The sequence below is a fragment of the Calonectris borealis genome, chromosome 2 (genome assembly GCF_964195595.1).
Source record: "Calonectris borealis chromosome 2, bCalBor7.hap1.2, whole genome shotgun sequence".
NCBI classification, from domain to species: Eukaryota; Metazoa; Chordata; class Aves; order Procellariiformes; family Procellariidae; genus Calonectris; species Calonectris borealis.
Genome location: NC_134313.1, coordinates 23,846,873 through 23,867,963, shown reverse-complemented (window position 1 = coordinate 23,867,963; position 21,091 = coordinate 23,846,873). Strand labels below are relative to the sequence as shown.

At 48.5% G+C, this 21,091-nt stretch overlaps 1 protein-coding gene across 2 annotated transcripts; it reads right to left on the bottom strand.

Annotated features, from left to right (window-relative positions):
* Positions 1 to 821: 821 nt before the first annotated feature.
* RRM2B (ribonucleotide reductase regulatory TP53 inducible subunit M2B) lies at positions 822 to 20,826 on the bottom strand. 2 transcript variants are annotated; one of them, XM_075141339.1, is made up of 9 exons: positions 20,695 to 20,826; positions 15,800 to 15,955; positions 14,012 to 14,128; positions 12,924 to 13,057; positions 11,754 to 11,848; positions 9,268 to 9,401; positions 5,939 to 6,043; positions 3,624 to 3,737; positions 822 to 3,142 (listed from the first exon to the last, which is right to left on the bottom strand). In XM_075141339.1, the coding sequence occupies exons 1-9, from the start codon at positions 20,746 to 20,748 to the stop codon at positions 2,990 to 2,992; spliced, it is 1,062 nt and encodes a 353-aa protein (XP_074997440.1). In that variant the 5' UTR covers positions 20,749 to 20,826; the 3' UTR covers positions 822 to 2,989. The 2 variants fall into 2 exon arrangements, with proteins under 2 accessions (XP_074997440.1, XP_074997439.1); XM_075141338.1 differs by lacking the exon at positions 20,695 to 20,826 and adding an exon at positions 16,043 to 16,383.
* Positions 20,827 to 21,091: the final 265 nt, after the last annotated feature.

Below are 21,091 nucleotides of genomic sequence, written 5' to 3'. Positions count from 1 at the left end.
TCACCCACTTTCTTTTCTTTCCCAGCAAGAGCTGGGAATTGTCACTGACCTGCTGCTCTCCGCAGTGGTTTCATGACCAGAGAGCAGGGCTGGGAGTACGTGATCCGCTTGTCATGGGTTTTCTAGGACCCACGTGTCTGCTTGAATGAGAACAGCAGGAGTTACAGAGGCCGTTTTGGATGTTAAAAAGTGGGATTCTACCCGTGAGCCTCAGGTCCCCTTGCAGCCCCCAAAGACAGGTCTCTGCTCACCTGACCGTTGCAGACATGTCCTTCACCATGAGATGAAGCCCTCCAGAAGTGCCTTCTCTGTCCTGCTGGCTGTGACGGGAGTCACGCAACCAGGAGCACACAGACTATATGTTGAAGGGATGCATCACCACTCCCCACCATCAGGCTCTGTGAGCGTGATGGCCACAGTGCGAGATGCGCAGAGCCAGACCCAGCTTGTTCGCCCAGGCACAGTCAGGGCACCCGACCGGAGGGCACAATGCCCTTGGTATGTCAGATATACCACCCACTGAAATTACATTTCTGCAGTGTTTCTTCTTTGAATCTAAGGGACTTGCAAGAGATTTCTCCTTGACCCAGAAAATTCCAGAAAAAAAAATATTTCCCTGCTCCCTAGACTGCGAATCCCATTCCCAGGAACAAGAAACAGCAAGTCGAGAGCTCACAAAGCGCAAGGCAGCGTATGGAGCACTCATAACTTTCTCCCACAACCCAAAAGCTGTGAACACCAACTTACTCTGGCACAGCCCGATTTTATCATTTCGGATTTCACAAGCAAGCACGCAACTAGCAAACAAAGGCATGCTCCTCTCCACGTTCAAGTTTTATTGAAACCACATATATTTTACACACAAATGGGGCGGGAGCTGTTGTAATCAGACTTTGGTATCTCATATACATTTACAGAACCTGAGCACATAGCAGTTTCATGTCTGAATATTCTGTACACTCTCATCAAAATTCACAACACTCAAAACAAACGCTTTTTATTACTTTTAGTGACATAAAAATAGGTTCCATTCCTCCAACAACAGACCCATTTACAACATTTTCTCTTTCTCCCCCATTAACAAAGTATTTCCAAAATGCACTGGATTTGCTCTCCGAGTCCATAGTTCTCCTGCAGTTGCAGGACGTTACTGAGTGACACCAGTTCCACCTTTTCTCTGTATTCTCCAGGTCCCCCTCTGCCCTCCCCAAGTACCTTATGTCAAATGATGCAGGCTCTTCTCGAGGGAAAAAAAAAAGCTGCCCTGTTTCCATGCTCATTATATACTTCATGATCTTTTATTGAGACTAAACAAAAAGAGTCAGTTTTCCTGCTTATGTTTCCACCAGGGACAATTGCTCACTAGGAACTACGCTAAGGCAGTGGACCTGTTTCATGGAACTCAGATACCCAGGGCTACGGCTGATCTGGGCTGGCACCAAAATAACACTTATACCACCCTGTCACCGATAACCCTGGGCTCTCAGCTCATCTCATGCCAGGCACATCAAAAGCAGCACAAGATGTTTGCAACAATAAGAAAGACTTATAAAAGCCCTTATACAAATTGCTGAACATTATGAAAAAATGCTTGGGTTTAATAAAGCAGAACCTTTGTCTAGCTCATGTACGCTCACTTCACCTTTGAAAAAAAATGAGCATATCTATTTGCAAATAATCCACCTACAAGTGAATAGTATCCCCTCCATCCCCAAGTATCCCCCTGCAGCATGTCAGCCATTCTTCAGTTGCTCCATTCTCTGCATATGACATCAAGAAATTAAAGTTTTCAGGCACACGCTGGAACACACCAAAAACCAAACAGCAGTCCTTTGTAAGATGCTGCTAATCCACACTACTTCAAGATTTGTTTTTGAAAGGTTTAATGCCTTCCTCCAGAAGCTGTTCTGTGACAACGGTTTCAATGGTTCACATTAAACATACAACTTGAAGTACCTCCACACATTATTGGTGCTTCCTTACAGCCCCAGTAGTATGTTTGTAGCACCTCAAGGGATAATCCCTTGGAATGATATGCCTCCCACTCCATCAATTCACAAGTGAAACCAAGAAGGGGATAATATCAAATCAGGCAGCACGACAGGGGGAAGGCAGACAACACCCAGAGCTGGCTGTTCCAGTGTCAGATGCCAATCGCAACTTAGCGCAACTACAGACTGCTTAATAAGGCACTTGTTCAGAGAAGCAGGGAAAAACAGGCAGCACAAGCCAAAGAACTACAGGACGTGTTTTTTCTCCACTATTAACAGACTTGCCTTTTCAAGGACTATTCAAGGCCTGCTAACCTGCTTAATAACAGCTGTAAGACGAATATCGTATGTATTTGATTTAAACTCCTACCAACAGCTATCAGGTTTGCAACCAGAGTAAAAAACGTTTTCAGACAGAACCCAGGTTAATGGGGAGAACAAACTGTATCCCTGGGTTTCGTAAGATTTTATAGTTCATACCGTATTAATGTCTTCTCACATTCACTTATTACTCTATCTGCAGCAGGATGAAAGGGAAGAGCTTTTACTCTAGACCAAATCTATAAACATGAAAATAGAAACCATGAAAATAATTTATAGCAACATATATACATAGAGTGATACCTCATCTGGTTTTCAGATTAAAATACCATAACATGAGGTAAATACACAGCTTGCTTTCTTAAAACACTGCCAAAGTCTTAAAAAAGTAGTAGCATCCAGGTCATTTTTAAAGACAGCGATCATAGCAGACGAGTCAGGGGAATCTTAAAAAGGTCATCCTTCTAAAAAGCTATATAAATTTTTTTAAAAAGACCCCCCTTTTTTTTTTTTTTAAAAGTCACAGAGCGAAATACATTTACTCGTCAGACAAACAACATGAAAAACCAGGAAAAAAATCCCAGTAGACTCCAATTCCAGGAGAGGAAATGGAGACAACTTCACAGCAGAAAGTGAGATGGGAAGAGGGAAACAGTCACCGTACGTTTGCCAAGTTATCAAAAGTCTGCATCCAGAGTGAAGACATTGTCCATTGTTTCTGCCATAACAGCAAAACGTTGATACTCCGAAACCCGCTTCTCAAAGAAATTTGTTTTTCCTTCCAGAGAAATATTCTCCATGAAATCAAAAGGATTTTCTGCATGAAAGACCTGAGGAAGGGAAACACTATTACTGGTGATTCTGATAGGGTAAGAACACTTAAAAAAAAACCCCAACAAACAAAACAGTCAAACCCGTTCAAATTAGATCATCCCTTGCTGTAATATGCTGCAGAATCTATGGACACCTATCTAAGCAAATTCAGTACTGTCACTCCCCAGGAGTTTGGTCCATGGTGAAGTTCACCTGCGCAAGGTGCGTATTATCCTTCGAGGACTGCAGCACTTGAGCACAGCGTAAGTTTCCCATTACAAACCTGCACAGCAGCTGAAGGGAAACAATGGCCTAAATTGTTCTTGCTCTTTTAAATAGTGAAGCATATATATTAAAGCTGTGGTTTCAGCTGTCACTCACAGAAAGTGCAAGTGCTAAATATGACCTGCTCCCAGGCACATTAAGGGAGTGCTTTGTGCTGACAGCTTTCCCGGCCTGTCCTGGCAGGCCAGCATTTCGGGCAATTGCATCTCTTACCTTTGAGAACCCAAGCTCCATTAGTAACCGGTCTGCAACAAATTCAATGTATTGTTTCATCAAAGTGCAATTCATTCCAATCAGACCTACAGGTAACGCCTCTGTTAGAAACTCCTAGAAGTTAAAATACAGATGACATTTAGAGAAATGAAATTTAAGAAGGGAAAAGGAGAGAAGACACCTGTGTTTCACAGTAACACAATTTGTGATATTCCAGGCTCCCCAGGCAGTTGTCTGAATAAATAACTTGCATCACTAAATTCAACAAGTGTCTTCTGTTTTCAGTAGTTGTTTGTATCTTCCTTTATTTTTAGCATGTTTTTCTGGAAAAGGCACAAGAATTTTTATTACTGCCCCTCCCCTCTTCTTTTTTTTTCCCCCCAAGATCCCAAGCTTCAGTGAAAGCTTGAGCTCCAAGTTCAATAAAACCTACAGGCCATACTAGTGGGAGCAGGAATAGATCCAGAAATCGCCAGTTTTCCTTGGCTTCCAGCCACTTTAGAATGACAAATCAGAGAGGACAGTGATATAGGAGCGCTGAACCCAGCCATGTACATGTTTAGGCACCGATGCAATAACTGTCAGTGTTGTAAGGCAAAGCTGGGGCATTCGACAATGTATTGGGTTTGCGTGGCAAGGTTCCGGTAGCGGGGGGGCCAGGGGTGGCTTCTGTGAGAAGCTGCTAGAAGCTTCCCGTATGTCCGATAGAGCCAGTGCCAGCCGGCTCCAAGACGGACCCGCCGCTGGCCATCAGCAACTGCAGTAGCGCCTCAGTGATAACATATTTAAGAAAAAAAACTGTGCAACACCAGTCAGAAGAGAGGGGTGAGAACATGTGGGAGAAACAGCCCTGCAGACACCAAGGTCAGTGAAGAAGGAGGGGTGGAGGTGCTCCAGGTGCCGGAGCAGAGATTCCCCTGCAGCCTGTGGTGAAGACCATGGTGAGGCAGGCTGTCCCCCTGCAGCCCATGGAGGTTAGCGGTGGAGCAGATATCCACCTGCAGCCCCTGGAGGACCCCACGCCGGAGCAGGTGGATGCACCCAAAGGAGGCTGTGATCCTGTGGGAAGCCCGTGCTGGAGCAGGCTCCTGGCAGGACCTGTGGCCCCATAGAGAGAGAAGCCTACGCCGGAGCAGGTTTGCTGGCAGGACTTGTGACCCTGTGGGGGACCCACGCTGGAGCAGTCTGTTCCTGAAGGACTGCACCCCGTGGGAAGGACCCACATTGGAGCAGTTCGTGAAGAACTGTAGCCCATGGGAAGGACTCACGTTGGAGAAGTTCGTGGAGGTCTGTCTCCCGTGGGAGGGACCCCATACTGGAGCAGGGGAAGAGTGTGAGGAGTCCTCCCCACAAAGAGGAAGGAGAGTCAGAGAAAAAGTGTGCTGAACTGACCACAACCCCCATTCCCCATCCCCCTGCGCTGCTGGTGGGGAGGAGGGAGAGAAATTGGGAGTGAAGTTGAGCCCAGGAAGAAGGGAAGGGTGGGGGGAAGGTGTTTTAAAATTTAGTTTTTATTTCTCGTTACCCTACTCTGATTTGATTGGTAATAAATTAAATTGATTTCCCCAAGTTAAGTCTGTTTTGCCCGTGACAGTAATTGGTGAATGATCTCTCCCTGTCCTTATCTCGACCCAGGAGCTTTTCATTATATTTTCTCTCCCCTGTCCAGCTGAGGAGGGGAGTGATGGGGCGGCTTTGGTGGGCCCCTGGCGTCCAGCCAGGGTCAACCCACCACAGTCATCATCAAAGTAGTTAGATGACAACAGAAAAGAAAGAGTAAACTGCAATCCTGCCAAACACTCAACAGTGCAGAAACTCGTAGTTGCAGATGGGTAGCACTTCATGTGAAAGAACCTGACAGCAACCTCAGAAAAAGTCAGAACCCAGCACGGTGCACATGGCCAGAACAGACCCTGTCTTCTCCTGAGGGCAAGCAGGCATGTGTATACAGTAGGGACAGACAAAGGTCCTGAGAGGACAGAAGTAAACAAACTCTTCTCTAAGAGACAGTTGCAGTTGGATTAGATGATTGTTGCCGGTCCCTTCCAGCTGGAACTATTCTATTCTATACTAAATAGGACTGCCTTTCCTCCTTTCTGTCATTAAGGAGGAAACCAGCTGCCAGCTTCAGCTTCTCCCAGTTGCTTGACAACTGAATCAGAAAGTCTCTGACTCTTATTGTCACCATTAAGGAAGAGGGAAAGGATGGTACAATGTATCAAATATGGAATCCCAAAAGTTAGAAGTTAACTTGTTTATTTTTGCACATAACACTGGTCCTGCACTGCCCACGATGCTGTCACGGCCAGACTTACCTGCTCAATTTCAACAGCATTAACGATGATCTCACGGACCCGCTCTTCTGACGGTCTGTTCACTAAATAATGGAACATTAGACAAGCAAAATCACAGTGTAGACCCTGAAATAACAGAGAACAATGAAAAAAAAAGTCAGTTTTTCCCTTCTCCACATAGTTTGTTCTTACTTTGAGGCAGCCGCATTCAGGTTGAAGCTTCCTAGCCTCCTGCTTCTTTGACAGTCTTAATGTTACCATGTGTGGCAGGCACCTTTAGTTTACAACCCAGTGAGTAACATCTGAAACCCAACACGAGCCACCTATGCCAAAATAACGCTCAGCGTACATGTTTCTCAGGTAAATATTTTTGAGAGCAGCTCTGCTGTGAGGGATCCTACGCAGAGCCCTGCTGGGTCCCCTGCCTCCCGTCAGAGATGCTTTTGCAGAAAGACTCCTACATCAAGACCTGCAAAACTATCTGCCACTTAACATAGACTGTTTACCTGCTCTCCGCTTCGAAATACCTGTACAGAAATACTTGTTTTACATTCTTTTAGTAGCATTTCTTCCCTTGTGTCTCCTCAGAGCATTTTCAGAAAGGAAGATTCAGGTTAGAGTCACCAAATCCAAGATTAACAAGTCATCTCTCCACACAACGTGCAGTTACTGTGAGGAATTTGCTACCAGAACATTCACAGGTTTGTAATACTTAAGGCTACCATGCCTCAACTCAATCCACCAACGCCTTGACATTTCACCCAGCTGTCCTGCACAGAGCCCTGTAAATTGTGTTCATTCTCAAGATTTCCAGAAAAGCCTCCAGCCAGGATACAACAACATCAGGAGATGAGCAATGCCTCGTGCTGTGAGGCAGGTATCAGACAGCTGCTCCAAGAGGTGCCTCAGGTTCTGTTTGAGCTTGCCTGGCTGCAGCTTCCAGCCTCTGGCTTCAGCCATACCCACCACTGCCAGACTAAAGGAGCCCTGTGCTACCGCCTCTCCCCTCGAGAGCAGGATGGTGATTACAGCGTATGAGCACCATGAGGGCACATCCAGAGTGAAAACCAGCCAGAAGGATTTGGCAGACTATGGGCAATGAGACAATCCAGTGCTGTTGTTAACAAGGGTCAAAACAAAACCAAGTGAAAACTTTTTCAGAAAGGCTATGAAATCCTCATGCTTCAGGCCATGAAACAGCCCTGAAACAACATAATTTGGGAAATACTCCCCCTCTAGGGACAGCTTTAGCAGCTTTAGCCTTGCTGCAGGGCTTCCCATGGTCTCGTCCAGGCCAATGTCACCAGCAGAATGCAAGATGTGCCTGGCTTCTCACCTGAACCAGTGCGTTCCGCTGACTGGTGCTCCCAGCAGCTTTGCATCTTTAAGAATCAGAGATGCACCAGCTCAAAGAACAGCCTGGGAACAGAGCCTGCAGCTCAAAAAACTTATTGAGCTTTACCAATTTATCTGTTCATATGCCTCAGAAAACAGTTCGTATAGTTTTCCATTGTAGATTCTTTTTACTGCCACTGCTTTTGTAACAGCATTTCCTGGTTTTCGATGCAGGTGCTGTGTGCACCAAGCCTTACCCTTTGTAACAGCTCTGCGGTTGGAATTATGCCAGTGGAGCTCAAGAAAAATTCAGTCTCTTGGTGCTCGACTCTGCAGAGAAGTACAGTTACACTGCTGTATAGAGGAATTTACATCTCATTCACCTGCAAGTGATCCTTCTAACAAACAAACACTTCTTCGCTCAAATGGATCAGTTCATGACTCACAGAAACAGAAGACACAAGGAAGGTCAAGGCTGAAGAACAGTTTGGTTTTGCTTACTGATCATATCACTTTCTTCAAAAGTGTCTTTTAAATTAAAGGCTTCTTGTAAGATGCCTCCTTTCAAATCAGTTTATCAAATCCATGGAGATTAATTCCATTATGATAAAGCTCTTTATTCTTTTAGACCAACTCTGGTAAGTTCAAACCACTAGCATGTTTATACTGCATACAAAACCGGTCTTTCAGCTTTTTCAGTGCTGACAGTGCCCTAAGTTGTGTGGTGCCCTGTAGACAGGCCCCAGCCGCAGGGAACTGCTGCCAACTGGCAGGCAGCAGTGCAGGAAGCGGTGAAAAGAAAGGGCACTTGTCAGCACGTGGCCTGCCACATGGGTGTGCTGACATGCAGCCCCTCAGACGCATCGCATCTTAAGCTAAGAAGCACTCCCCTCTGATGCAGACCGGTAGCTGCCCCCTCCCAGGAGATCCTATCGCTGTGCAGTAACACAAGAATATGGAGAGGAACGAGATCTGCTGCTTCTGCAGGAACCTGCCACAGCTGGCCAGGCGACGGGTGCAGAAGGCCATCTGCAAGCTCTGGGACCCACAACTAGGGGCAGATGGGGAGCGGTACTTGAACCTGACTGAAGCAGTTAGGGCAGAGCAAGGCTCAGAGTCACGTCCTAGCTAGGCCCTTGCCCAAGCCAGCCCCCACTGCAGTTGGGGACCGTGCAATTCCACACCAGTCCTTCGGCAGCCAGGCCTTGACCTCCCTTCATGGCACAGGAAAACAAACGTCCCCCTTCAATCCAAAAAGTCCACCTTTTTGATCATACTACGCATTGGGGTATTGCTAATATTTATGTTAACTCCCTTTAAAAACAGGTATTTCTGCTGGGGGACATAGCAGCACCTAGGCTTTAAGTTCATTAGTAACTTATAGCTAGAAGTCTGCTTTTTTCCCCTTTTTACAAATATTCTGGGAATAGCCTGCTCCTTTGCAGGACCCCAATCTTCCTACACATCAGCAGTTACAGGTTCTCCATCAGGCTGCAGAGGGTCAGGCACTGCTCTGGAGAAAGGAAGTCTCTTCTCTGTGCTGCCCAGGAGGTGATGTTAAAGCAGACACAGAAGGCTTCCTGTGGGAGAAGCTCTGGGGAGCATGGCCTGCAGTTAATGGCAGGTAACCAGGACCTCTGTCCTACCAGGACAAGTGGCCTTTCCCTGCAAAACCCTGCTGCTGACACTGGCTAGCAGAGAACCTACTCAGACTTCTACTACCTCCTTGGCCTCCAGCACCATCAACATTAAAAAGGCTCTGTCGCACCCAGAAATGCATCCCCTACTTGCTGCTGGATTCTATTTTTCACTGGTTCCTACCCAAACACTACTTCTGCACCCACTCACCTGCTTTGTTCCTTTTCTGCTCTCTTCACCTTCCCTCCAAGCCTCCCTGCCTGCCACCAGAGGTGGGCCGCTCTGGCAAGACTATGGGATCTTTATGAATATAATTCTGCCCTTCCCCTGGAAGCTCACTTTCCTTCCCAGACAGTACGTAGGACACGACACATTACCTCATCTCTGCTAATAAGTTCATTGGAGAAAGTCAGTCCAGGCATCAGACCCCTCTTCTTCAGCCAAAATATAGCAGCAAAGGAACCCGAAAAGAAGATGCCTTCAACTGCAGCAAAAGCAACCACTCTCTCACCTGTTTAACATAACACATTTTCAGTTAGACACAAAATAGTGTATGGCTCGTCAACAAGATGCACCATCTGCATCAGACAGACCGACGCTGGAGAGGAGGAATCCCCACTGCAGGACCAGGTGCCACATCTGACCACATCTTTCAGCAGATCCCGAGGCATGCAGGGCCTACACATGCAACAGCACTCAACCACAGGCGACCCCAGCAGAACAGCAGAACCAGGGCACCCACTGAAATGGCCACAGGTCAGAAGGTAAAGAACATAATTGCCCAAAGTGGCCAAGACATTAGTACTCCTTTATCTCTTTCTCCTAAAAGGCAGGAAAATGGCTGTGTAACCAATAGACAAAACTGAGGGAAGAGCCCATCTCCTATAAATTAAAGAAAAAACCTTACACCTCAATCTCTGCTTGTTGAGAATCTACATAAAACTATATTCTTACAAGAATGGAAGAACACAGAACATAATTCATCAAGACACAAATAACTATTTTTGTTATCCCACCTGTTATCCCACCTTTCATCCAAGGAAAGCACCGCATTATTGGTCCCAGTTCTCCCTGTTCTCTACAGGACTGTATTTCTTCAGACTACAAGACCATCTGACTGCTTGGTGAACGTTTCATGTACTCTATTTTAAACAACTTCACAAGATCCTTGGGTATATTCTAACACGAAGAGCTTTTGCATTAAGTGCTGGTGCCTTTTCCCAGTGAGAACTGCATAGAGTTTTGTTTAAAAAATAAAATAACCCCAAAATAGCCAGATGTCCCACTTCCTCTATGAGATGCAAATGCCATCTGCTGGCTCATCTGAAGAAATACAAGTTAGGAAAAAAGCATGAAGAGCAACATGAACTTACAAGTAGCACAGAAGTTACTAAGGCAAGAATTTGTATGGCAACACTAAAAATCTCCTAGGTTACTTCGAGAGAGGAGTGGAGGAAGGCTGCTCATACAATATAGGTTTAATGAAGCACAAGACTGAATATCGATATGGCTTTTACTATATTCCACCTGACTAGCTATCATACAAATGAGTTAAGCTGAAACAAAAATCACCCATCAGCAGCACCACATGAGCACACGCTGGGAGGCTGGGAGTCCACAGAACACCTACAGCAATTGAACCAAGAAATCAACCAAAAGCTGCAGACACCCGGTTGCAGGCCAGGTCCCCAAGCTGGAAGGAAACGAGCCAGTCAGCCACTTTCATACACCATATCTCATAATTCATAACTGTAAGACCTGGGCCCCCCAAGTGTTTTAAACTTGGGAAGTTTTCTCAGTAAAATGAAAAAAACAGAAGAGTAGAAATGTACTTTACAAAAATTTGAATAGGATGCATGAAGTTTGGGGGTGGGGGGGGGAACATTGTTTTTTGAGTTAGGGAACCTTCTGATTCCTGGCACACTTCATGCTGCTGGGAGCCGAATGAAGGAGATGAAGAAGGGACTCCACACACAGCAAGCAAAGTCAGACTGGGGAGGCAGCAGGACACTCCAGGACAGGAGAACCTACAGCTACAAAAAGAACTCCACTCAAACAAGAGCTGTGAACAACAGATGCTGCAAGAGAATGATATTCAGATTTATTTTGTTCATCTAGCTGAATCTCTCCATCTCCTACACTTTCTTTAAGTATAGAGGATGTTTGCTTTAGAAAATTCACCAGAGTCTGCCCATTATTCATTTCAGCTACAACACATCCTTCAGTCAACATTGTAAGCTGAATGCAGAACACTGGAAAGGATGCCCTGCACCATGCTGATCGAAGCTGAGCCAGTGCCCCAGCTCTGAAATGAGATACAAAAACTAGAAACCTGGTCCCAACAGCAAACCAGCAACACCAGAGACAGATGATTCTTTTTTGCCCAGGCTCAGTCATGCTGTTACTAAAAAAGACTAACATCACACACAAATTTGTCTGTATGAACATGAACACAGAAAAAGCCTGGACTTGCAAGACTTCAGCTGCCCAGTTCTGAACACTGGAGTACAAAATAGGAGCCAACTGGAAGAAACCATCACAACTCCTAGAAAACAAGGTCTACACGCAAAAACTGAAGAAACTAGGCTTTTTTGGTATACAGACAAAAAAAGACAAAGAAACCCACATACATTTTTCATAACATGATTCTAGTGGGCACTGCCATTACTATATTGCTTTAGCTGAAGATAAAAACGTACATGCTCAGCAGAAGTTACTTCTAGTTCTTTAGTCAAACCGGAGACCCACAAGCCACTACATCATGTGTGGAGAATTTCATTTCACATTCCAGGGATGCAGCTCACTCCCAGAGGATTAGTTTGTGACATGTGCAACAGAAACAAGTTTTTAAGAAGCTACACACCAAAAGTGGATTCTTTGTCTTCAATCCACTTCAGAGCCCAGTCTGCTTTCTTCTTGACACAAGGCATTGTTTCAATAGCATTAAATAAGAAATCCCTATAGAAGAAAACAAAGAGAAAACATCAAAATAAGAAATGATTTATGTAAATCTGCCCTGGTTATCCCTACTGGCTCCACCAGACAGAGGAATCCATTATGCTAGGCTCCGAACTAACCCAAGTAAGAGACACTTCCCACCCAAAGGGGTGATGATCTCCGATAACAAGGGCACAGGGAGGCAGATGTGCGGAAAGCGACAAACCCAAGGGCTCAGAGGAGGCAAGCTGCAGAGATGGGAAGTGGACTCAAACGTCCCACCCCAGGAGCGCCCACCCACCAGACCACGGTGCCTCTCAGACTTTAAGCCAGATGGCAGCCACTTCCTACCCACCGAGCTAAACCTCATCCTGCCCAACTCCACAAAAGGAACTGGACAATTCCCACGAATACAGGCGCTGTTCCCATGCTCAACACCTGAAAGGAAACCTTGCAGTCCTCCCACCGTCACCACACAGGGTGCCACTGTGGGAAACCCAGCTCTGCCTGACCATCACCATGGCGGAGTCTCTGAGGGGAAAGTGCTTCTTTTCAAATGTATTACCATTTGGACTAGGAAATTCTCTAGACAAGAAAGGTGATGGGGCTCTCCAAAGAACCCAATACTTTAAAAATAAGCAGTTCAAGTTGTATGAAAAAGCACCGACAACAAAAAAGCTGAAAAGATGCAATGCATTGATTAGTGTATGTTAGAAACACCAGCTGGATCACTGGTGTTGGATCACGGAGAGCACTCCATTTCCCGAGGCAGATCCTTTGCTGATGAGCGAGCAAGCACCTCAGGAGCACAATAACCACAAGGAGCTTGTCTAACCTTTAACAACATTTCACATAGTCCGCACTTCCTGCAATCAAAGACTTATACAAATATTAACTAACCTTCTGACACTCCCACGCAAGTCTGTTCGTCAGTAATACTTCTCTCCATTTTGGGAGTCAGGCATGCAGGCCTTGAAACCTTTAAGGAACCGTCCCCAACTCCCCCAGTAAGTCAGTATGAAACAGAAGACAGCTGCTGCTGCTGCCCAACAACAGTGCCACTGCACTATGGGTCTGTAAACATCCAGAGGTTTACCTTTTCTCAGGATCTTTGATGTAGGTGTCTATGAGCAAGCTGTACATCTCTGAGTGAACGTTCTCAATGAGAATCTGAAAGCCATAGAAACAACGAGCTTCTGGGATCTGCACCTCCTGACTAAAACGCGCCACCTACCAAAACCAGAAAGCATGGCAATGAGTACGCGCTGTACGGTAAGCATAGAGACAGTACTCTAAGCTTAATGGGAGAGACACTAGAACTCTACCACAGAGAAAGGATGGGAGCAGTTCTGCCCTACTTTATTCACAGATATGTCAATAGGATAGGTGTGGTGCAGAAGAAAACAAAGCAAGCTGGCTGGAAGTTAATACATCTGCTGTGCATATTGGACAGAGAGCTGCAGGGAAGCATGAGGGCACACGTACACAGGAGGAGAACAGCAAAATATTGCAATACTAAACACTTCATATTGAACAAAGCCTCAGACTTTTTGTTCATCACTAAAAAAAATAAACAGTATGACATAAGACATGTTCATGCAATATATGCATGCACACTATGACATATTCTACACATTATAAACATTCAAGATCTAAACTGGGCATTTGCAGTCAGATACCACTGATAACCTGTGGTGAGACATTCTGCAGCCCAGAACCGATTTCAGCAGGAAGATTTCCCCACCTTTTTAGTAGCACCGACCTGCAGCCCTAAAAGATTCCAGGATGCCATTCAGTGAGAGCAAAATGGATTTTACCAAAATAAAGAATACAGAGCATGGCACAGCAGAATCCCTCCCTACTTCTCATCTAACAGAAGTATGGGAAGAAGTGTGGGGTTCTATTAATTCATTGAGAAATGCGGATCAACAGAAGGCTGAGCTTAAAAACTGTGTCCAAGAGTGATATGATTCGGAGTCTGGCTGACCACAGTTGACCTGATTTAACTCAGACACTGGCCCCAGCAGAACAAGCTGCTTATTCCCCTTGGCAAAAATGAGATGATGGGAAGAAAAAAAAGTACACATTTAATAAACTTGTGCATTAATGTGAGAAAACCAAAATGAAAAGCCAATAAGCCAATAAAATGAGTAAGTATTCAAGCCTTCTGTAAAGCTTTCTCACCAGGTTTTCATTTACAATTCCATCACTGGCTGCAAAAAATGCCAGAACATGAGAGATAAAGTATTTTTCATCTGCTTTCAGCTTGTTCCAGTGAGGAAGGTCCTTTGACAAATCAACCTAATGAAAAGAAAAAAGAAAAACATTATTGCCCTTTTGAGTTTGTCGTTCTATAACAGAAGCAGCCTAGTCAAATGACTGAAGCAGAGTTTTGGCATTTGCTCTCAAATCTTTACATGTAAAGAATTTAAATACATGTGACTGTAAAAGACAACAGACACAGTGCAGTACTGCTGTCTCCCTCTGCAACATCATGTTTGCTTCGCAGTTTACACTTTTGTAATTTGGAATAAAAATCATTGTCTATTGAATTATAAATAAATCACATTTTGGAAAGCATTAGTATCTTCTTGTCATGAGTACGAACACGTACTAATAAGCAGAGCTTACTCTGAGACACTTAAACTCTACTTGAAATAAATGCTGATTTATTTCCAAGAAACCTCTACCCAGGTGTGCCAAAAGATGGACTGAGGGGACTTTTGCCTTTGGCAGGTGTTCAGCCCCCATCCTGCAAAGAATGGGGCGAACGCTGTGCAACTGCTCTCATCTACCAGACTGAACTCTAGCCATGGTAGAAAACCACAACTTCCTTTGCATGGGTCTTTTTTGTTTGTTTGTTTGTAGGGAGGGATTTCTGAACCACAGCAGCAGTTAAATAGGGCCAGATGTGAAAAATATAGAGGCTTAAAAACTTATATAAGTGCATCTGTCTGTGTGTATATAAACATGTACACATATACATGTGTATATAAACACATACACGCACAAACCAGTTTTACAGTTAACTTTCCAGTTCATGTGGAAATGCACCGACAGATGGTAGGACAGTGTAAGAAAGAACCAGTAATATGGTAAAAGGGCAATGCTGATCAGGCAGGAGTTTAAATGCCTTTTTTTAACGGCTTAAATCAACCCCTACTGCAACAGGGCAGCAAGCCTCCCAGGCAGGCAATGGAACAGCACTTCTACAGACAGCTGCTCCTCACCATCCCGGGATGCTTTCTGGCCTATTTAGAGCCTGCCAGTGCCTTCAGCTCACTCCTCTGCAATTGCAGATCACTGTTCACAAAGAGCAAAGGCTGCAGAAGCTTCAAGTTGGAACAACCAGCTCAGCTGGGCAGGTAATCTCTCCAGATCAGTTCAGAAGCCTCCACAGCTGCAAGTGTAGCGAGCTGAGTACTCCTTAGGTTGGGCTAACCAGCACCCTCGTGAAAAAACTTACAGCTTGCATTATAACACAGGGCAAGCATCTAACCAGGGCAATCAGGAGTCAATTAGAAGCATATTTAGCAAGTGTCCCTGATTATCACCATCTTTCTGGAAAATAAGTGCCTAACATTAAAGAACAGCATTCACATGAAATTGCCCAAAACATCTTACATGGGCAAGGAGTTAGTTGCAGGCACAGAGACCACAGCAGGGTAGGAGCTATCTGACCATAAACCAGAGCCATCTGACTTAGGCTCCCTCTATAACCAGAGGAGTGCCCCAGGATATGATTCCACCTCGTCCTAAATCAAACAGTTAAACCAGCTCTGCTGAATCGCCCTGTGGAAGCAGCTTTCTTTCCACTGTCCATGAAGGGAGTCCTGCTCTGGTGCAGGCACCTCATGTTCGATGCAATTAACTCCAACCCTTACAACACAGAAGCCAGCAGCAGAGCTAGGAAGGAAGCTCCACAACCCCGGTCTGAATGCCTTGTGCCAACCCACTGGCCCCAGTGCTCACCTCTTCTGCTGTCCAAAAGGAGGCCTGAGCCTGTTTATACATTTTCCATATGTCTGGGTACTGGATGGGGAAGATGACGAACCGGCGGGGATTTTTTCTGAGAAGAGGCTCCTCATCAGGGCCCAAGCCATTTTCAGCAGCACTCAGAGAGGAGCTCTGAAGATAAAGCACAGTTCTGGTTAAGGTTGCCGTTACTTATCCCTCCTCTTCCCCATATCCCAAAGGTGTCACACAGACACTCACCTGCCCCCCTCGGGTGGACGCACTACCCGTCGCTGGGGTACCTGCCCCCTCGCCCTCCATCCGTGCTCCCGCCGCTGGGGTGGCAGCCCTGCCTTCTGCCCAGCTCGACCCAGCACCGCTCGCACCAACCGCCCCCTCGCAGGTGCGCCGGCGCCAGGAAGCGCCCGACGCCTGCGTGCCAAAGAGAAAGCCCTTCTGCAGCGCGAGGAGGAAATCTGCCCCGGGAGACGACATCAGCCGCTGCGGTACTGCACAGGGGAGAGACGTACAAGGTCACCGCACACCGCCGCCGGCCCGCAGCCAGCGCAGCTCTGCGAGGCTCACCGCCCAGGCTACCTCCAAATCATTCGCTTTACATCGAGCCACTTGGGCCTAGATGGACTCTCTTAAAAATGCCATAAGATCACTGCAACTAATCCCGTTTGGTAGCGGAGCAGCCCTGTGCCACGGCGAGTCTCTGCATGGAGGATGTGTATGCAATCCTGCGGTGAGCAGAAGGCAGCCCACGCACCAGAGCGGGTCTGGAGGCTGCTCTGGAGGGCGTCCCTCCAGTGTCGATATGAAGCTATGTGCCTCTCTTTCCAACAGCAGGCAGCAGGAAAACCCCTCCCTGGAGTCACCCATCCCCACCCTGCTCCCTTGGTGCGGGCTCCCGGAGAACGCCCGTGCACAGCTTTTCCTCAGAGAGCTACCAGGTGGGGTACCTGGGGTACCCCAGATGGGGTGGGGGTGGGGACGGCCAACGTTTAGGAGACAGGCCAGTGAAGAGCAGCACAGAGAAGGCACTCCATGAGCAGGGCCTTCACCTCGCCTCCAGCTCCTGGGATCGACGCCAGACAGCATCCCTGCCAGGCACGTCACCAAGCACCTACTGAAGACAACCGTTGTGAAGAGCAGGATAGCACGCTGCAACCTCTCCAGAAGGGCTGGTGACTCACGCTAATCAAAAGTTTGTCCAGCAGGATGCCTTTCTGGGTCGGTTCCGAGATCCCACTGACACTGCTGTAGAGAATAATTAACCTCAGGCAGTATACGAGCTATTATATATAATACAGCAGCAAAGGGGAGCAAAAGGTTTTGAATACCATTGCTTCTACCCTCCTAGGAGGTGCCCAAGCCCTTTCCCTACCCAGTCTGGTTGTAACCACTCACATAATAAAAAGTAATCCTTTACTTCAATTTGGAAAATACCCTCAAACAAATAATTCTACTCACATTTAAAAACCAAACAAAAACCACACACACATGCACATTGCATAGCTGGCATACATACCGCAAATTCCCAAAGAAAACACATCAGGAAGCACATTCTGGGTTACAATTTTGCCACTTTATTATATTTTTAAATATTAGTCAATTACGTGAGACGAATTTCCCAGCATCATCTTGCAGTCTCTGCTGAAGGCCACAAGAGTGCAAGACCTTTTGTATTTCCCAGGAGGCAGAGACAGTTGCAGTAACCCACTGGAAGTGCCACAAGGGAAGATTTGGGCTCAGCAGGGACGGCACCCTGCCTTAGCACACACCTTCTCAGGGCCTGCTACACTTTCTCATGGAGCTAGCATCTCCATCTGCTTCTGCACCAGCCATCATCCTTGAAAAAGGAAACACCGCAAAAGTCTTCCTTGTTAGCCCAGTGTTTTCCTGAGCAAAACCCTTCTATACTGCCTGGGGACTATCCCCAAGTATTTATTTTAGCCTAACAAGGTGGACTAGCAGTTACCAACCTCAGCCTTGATGTTCCTGAGCCATTCAAAAGCCAGCATGCAGGGCCCATAATGCAGGGAGGTAACTTGAAAAATACAGGAAGAGCAAAGTTCCAGTATGGCAGGAAAACTGGAGACCAACACTGAGACAAGGAGCACTTGTCATTTTTCCAATGGCCTTTAACAGCTGCCATGCCGCAGGCCACAGATAGAGGGGTCAGCACACCAGAAATACTGTCAGTGCACAGCGAGACAGAAAGGCAAGAGAAGAAGAAAAGGCCCGTGAAGCAGTGTGTAGGCTCTGGAGAGCCCTGATGGCAGGAAAGCAGAAGGATGGCTTCCAGGAGCCAAGGACTCAGAGTGATGGCACGACCCTGAGAAGGACCAGCACGCAGAAGTGGAAAATGGTACAAGTTTTTAAAAAAATAGGTGGGTGGGTTTTTTTATTTTAAAAAAGGAAGGGTGAGTGCACAAAGACTACACCATACTAGAACCTCCCCCTCAACCCACCTCCCACCTCCCCTAACACCTTTTGGGGTGGAGAGGAGTTTCACAGGCAGGCTCCATTTCCAAGTTGGCAGGCAGGCAGGTCCTGGCTACAAGACAGTCCTGTCTCTCTCCATTTTGGTTTCCATTCCTCTTAGCCAAAGTTTTATCAGAGTAATACTCATTACCTAGCCTGTTTGTTAACACAGTACATGTCTTGGTACAACTCAGCTGAAAATTCATGGAAGATCCTTCCCTAATTCAATTTCAGATGCATGGCACATTCTTATCGCTGCCACCACCTGGCACCGAAGGAGCACAACACGTTCCCAGCCCTGCCTTCCTCATCCCGGGGGGCAATGGCACGGGTACGGGGATCTGGAGAAGGTAACAGTCACTAGGCTGATAGACCTCGTGCTTTCAGTCTACACCCCGGCTCTTTTCCTTAATCCTATGATGATGCATAAAACAGTCAACACTCACCATAATAATGAAAAGCATCCAGTTTATAATGCGAATGTGCTACTTTCTGTTCAGACAACATGAACCAAACGCACAAAAGAGCTGAAGCTGGTGGGTACAGCCCAACCCCTGCTCTAGCAGGGTCAGCCAGAGCAGACTGCCCAGGACCGCGTCCAGCAGAGGTTTCAGTATCTCCAAGGATGGAGACTAGACAACCTCTGCAACAGCAACCTGTGCCAGCATTTGACCACCTTCACAATAAACTAGTGTTTTCTTATGTGCAAATGGAACCTCCTATGTTTCAGTGTGTGCCCATTGCCTCTGGTCCCATCACAGGGCACCATTGAGAAGAGCCTGGCTCCGTCTCCTCTATTCCATTCATCAGGTATTTACACACACTGATGAGATCCCCCGGAGCCTTCTCCTCTCCAGGCTGAACAGCCCCAGCACTCGCGGCCTCTCTTCGTATGACAGGTGCTCCAGCCCTTTGCTCTCCAGTACATCATATCCCAGTTATTCTGCAACTGCTAGAGATAACCTCTTCTGGTGATGACAATGGACGACAAAGACTGCCTAGTGGTACTGAAGCTCCTCCCATTAATTCCAAATTCAGCAAACTAGGAAACAATTAACCTATATACACACGTACAACCACCCCCCCCACACCAATAGCTGTTGGGCCACGTGTGCAAGTATCTCGGTTACATGCCCTGTATCGGTTGTAGCCAGGGAAAAAGCTAAAGGCGCTGGCAGAGCCAGCACTGTGATGTGGCACGTACCACGTCACGGTATGTGACCATGAGCCCTTCCGCACCTCGCTGAGAGGCCGCACGTGCGTCCCGCGAGCTCCCAAAGGCTTCAGGCCAGCCCTGGGCAGCGCAGGCCATGCCAGCAGTGAGACTGGGAAGATCACCAGCACTTCTGGGAGAGACAGCTTCCACCGCAGAGTGGCTGAGGGGCAGAACGCCTGCTGGTTCTGCACACCCGAGGGATGCACGGGACTACTGTTTGCCTCTGGCAGGCCAGAGCGAGCACCTCTTCATTGTGGGTACAGCACGCTGCTGTTCACAGAGGGAAACATTACGGGGTTTTTTTAGGCTTGTATTTAACACAGCACGCCCCAGTTTTTGGAAACTTGAGTACTGCTGAGATGCAAAGGTTTGGGAAGACCACGTGGGTTTCTCTGCCATAAAGATCCCTTACCCTCGCACACCTCTGCCTGGCTTCGCAGGGTTGCACTGGGGAGAAGCCAGAACGGAGCTCAGACATCTCCCGGGGGCAGACTCTCCCGGGAAGCCAGGACCTGACAACACCGACGCCTGCCTCCATGGCGGCTCGGGGCAGAGGGGACAAGCTCTGCCTTCCCTGCCCCCGGCAGGCACAGCTCTGCAAGCCCAGACCCCCACCGGGCGGCGGGGCCCTGCGCTGCCCAGGCCCTGCGCCAGGCGGCCCAGGGCCTCCCGGGCCTGGCCGAGACCGGGGCCCCAGTCCTGGCTGACTGTATTTATTCACCACACGTACATTTTCAGTGCTCGCCGCGGTCACGGTGCCTGAAGGGTACGGCCCTCCCGAGCCCGAGCGGGACAAGGACGCGAGGGCCACCCCGTGCCCTTTCCAAAGCGCCGCTACGGAGCCGCGTCCAGGGCGGGCGGCGGTGCAGCCACCGCGGCCGGGGTGGCCGGGACCCTTCCATGCCAGCCCCGCGCTCCCCGGGGGAGGCCTGGCCCGGCGGGGAGGCAGCAGCAGCTGCCGGCACCCCGGCGGTACAGGAGGCCGCGGCGCCCGGCTGGAGCCGGCGGCTGGGGCAGGTGCCTGCAAGGCCGGAGATGCGACAGCGGCGGGCAGGGCTGCGCTGCCGCCGCCCCCGCTACCTCCCGGAGACGCCCGCGCGCCCACGGCACCTCTCCCCGGCGGCGGGAGCGTCGCCCCCGCCGGGCGGCAGCGGCTGCGCGCCCGGGACACCCGCCGCGGGCCCCACCGCCCGGGCCCCGGCCTTACCCGCTCCGGCCCGGCCGCCTCCTGCAGTGCCGCTCGCCCCCGGCGCTCGCCCATGGCCGGCGGCGACTGGGCCGCGAGAGGGCAGCGGCGGCTGAAGGGGGAACTGCCACGGCCGCGGCCGCTCCTCCTCCGCGGGGCGGGGCGGGGCGGGGCGACAACGGCGGCGGCTGCGGGCCGCGCGGCAGCGCGTGGGCGCGGCTGAGGGCGGTGCGGCCCGGCCCGGGCCCCGGCCCCGGCCCCGGCCCCGGCCCCGGCCCCGGGCGCAGGGAGGCGGCCGCTGAGCAGGAGCCGCCGCCGCACCCTTGGGCTCAGGGCGGCGAAGCGCTCTGCCGGTACCTGGGCTCCAGCGAGGCCAGGGGCAGGACCGGGTGCTTAGATCCGGTCTGTGGTCTCAGGG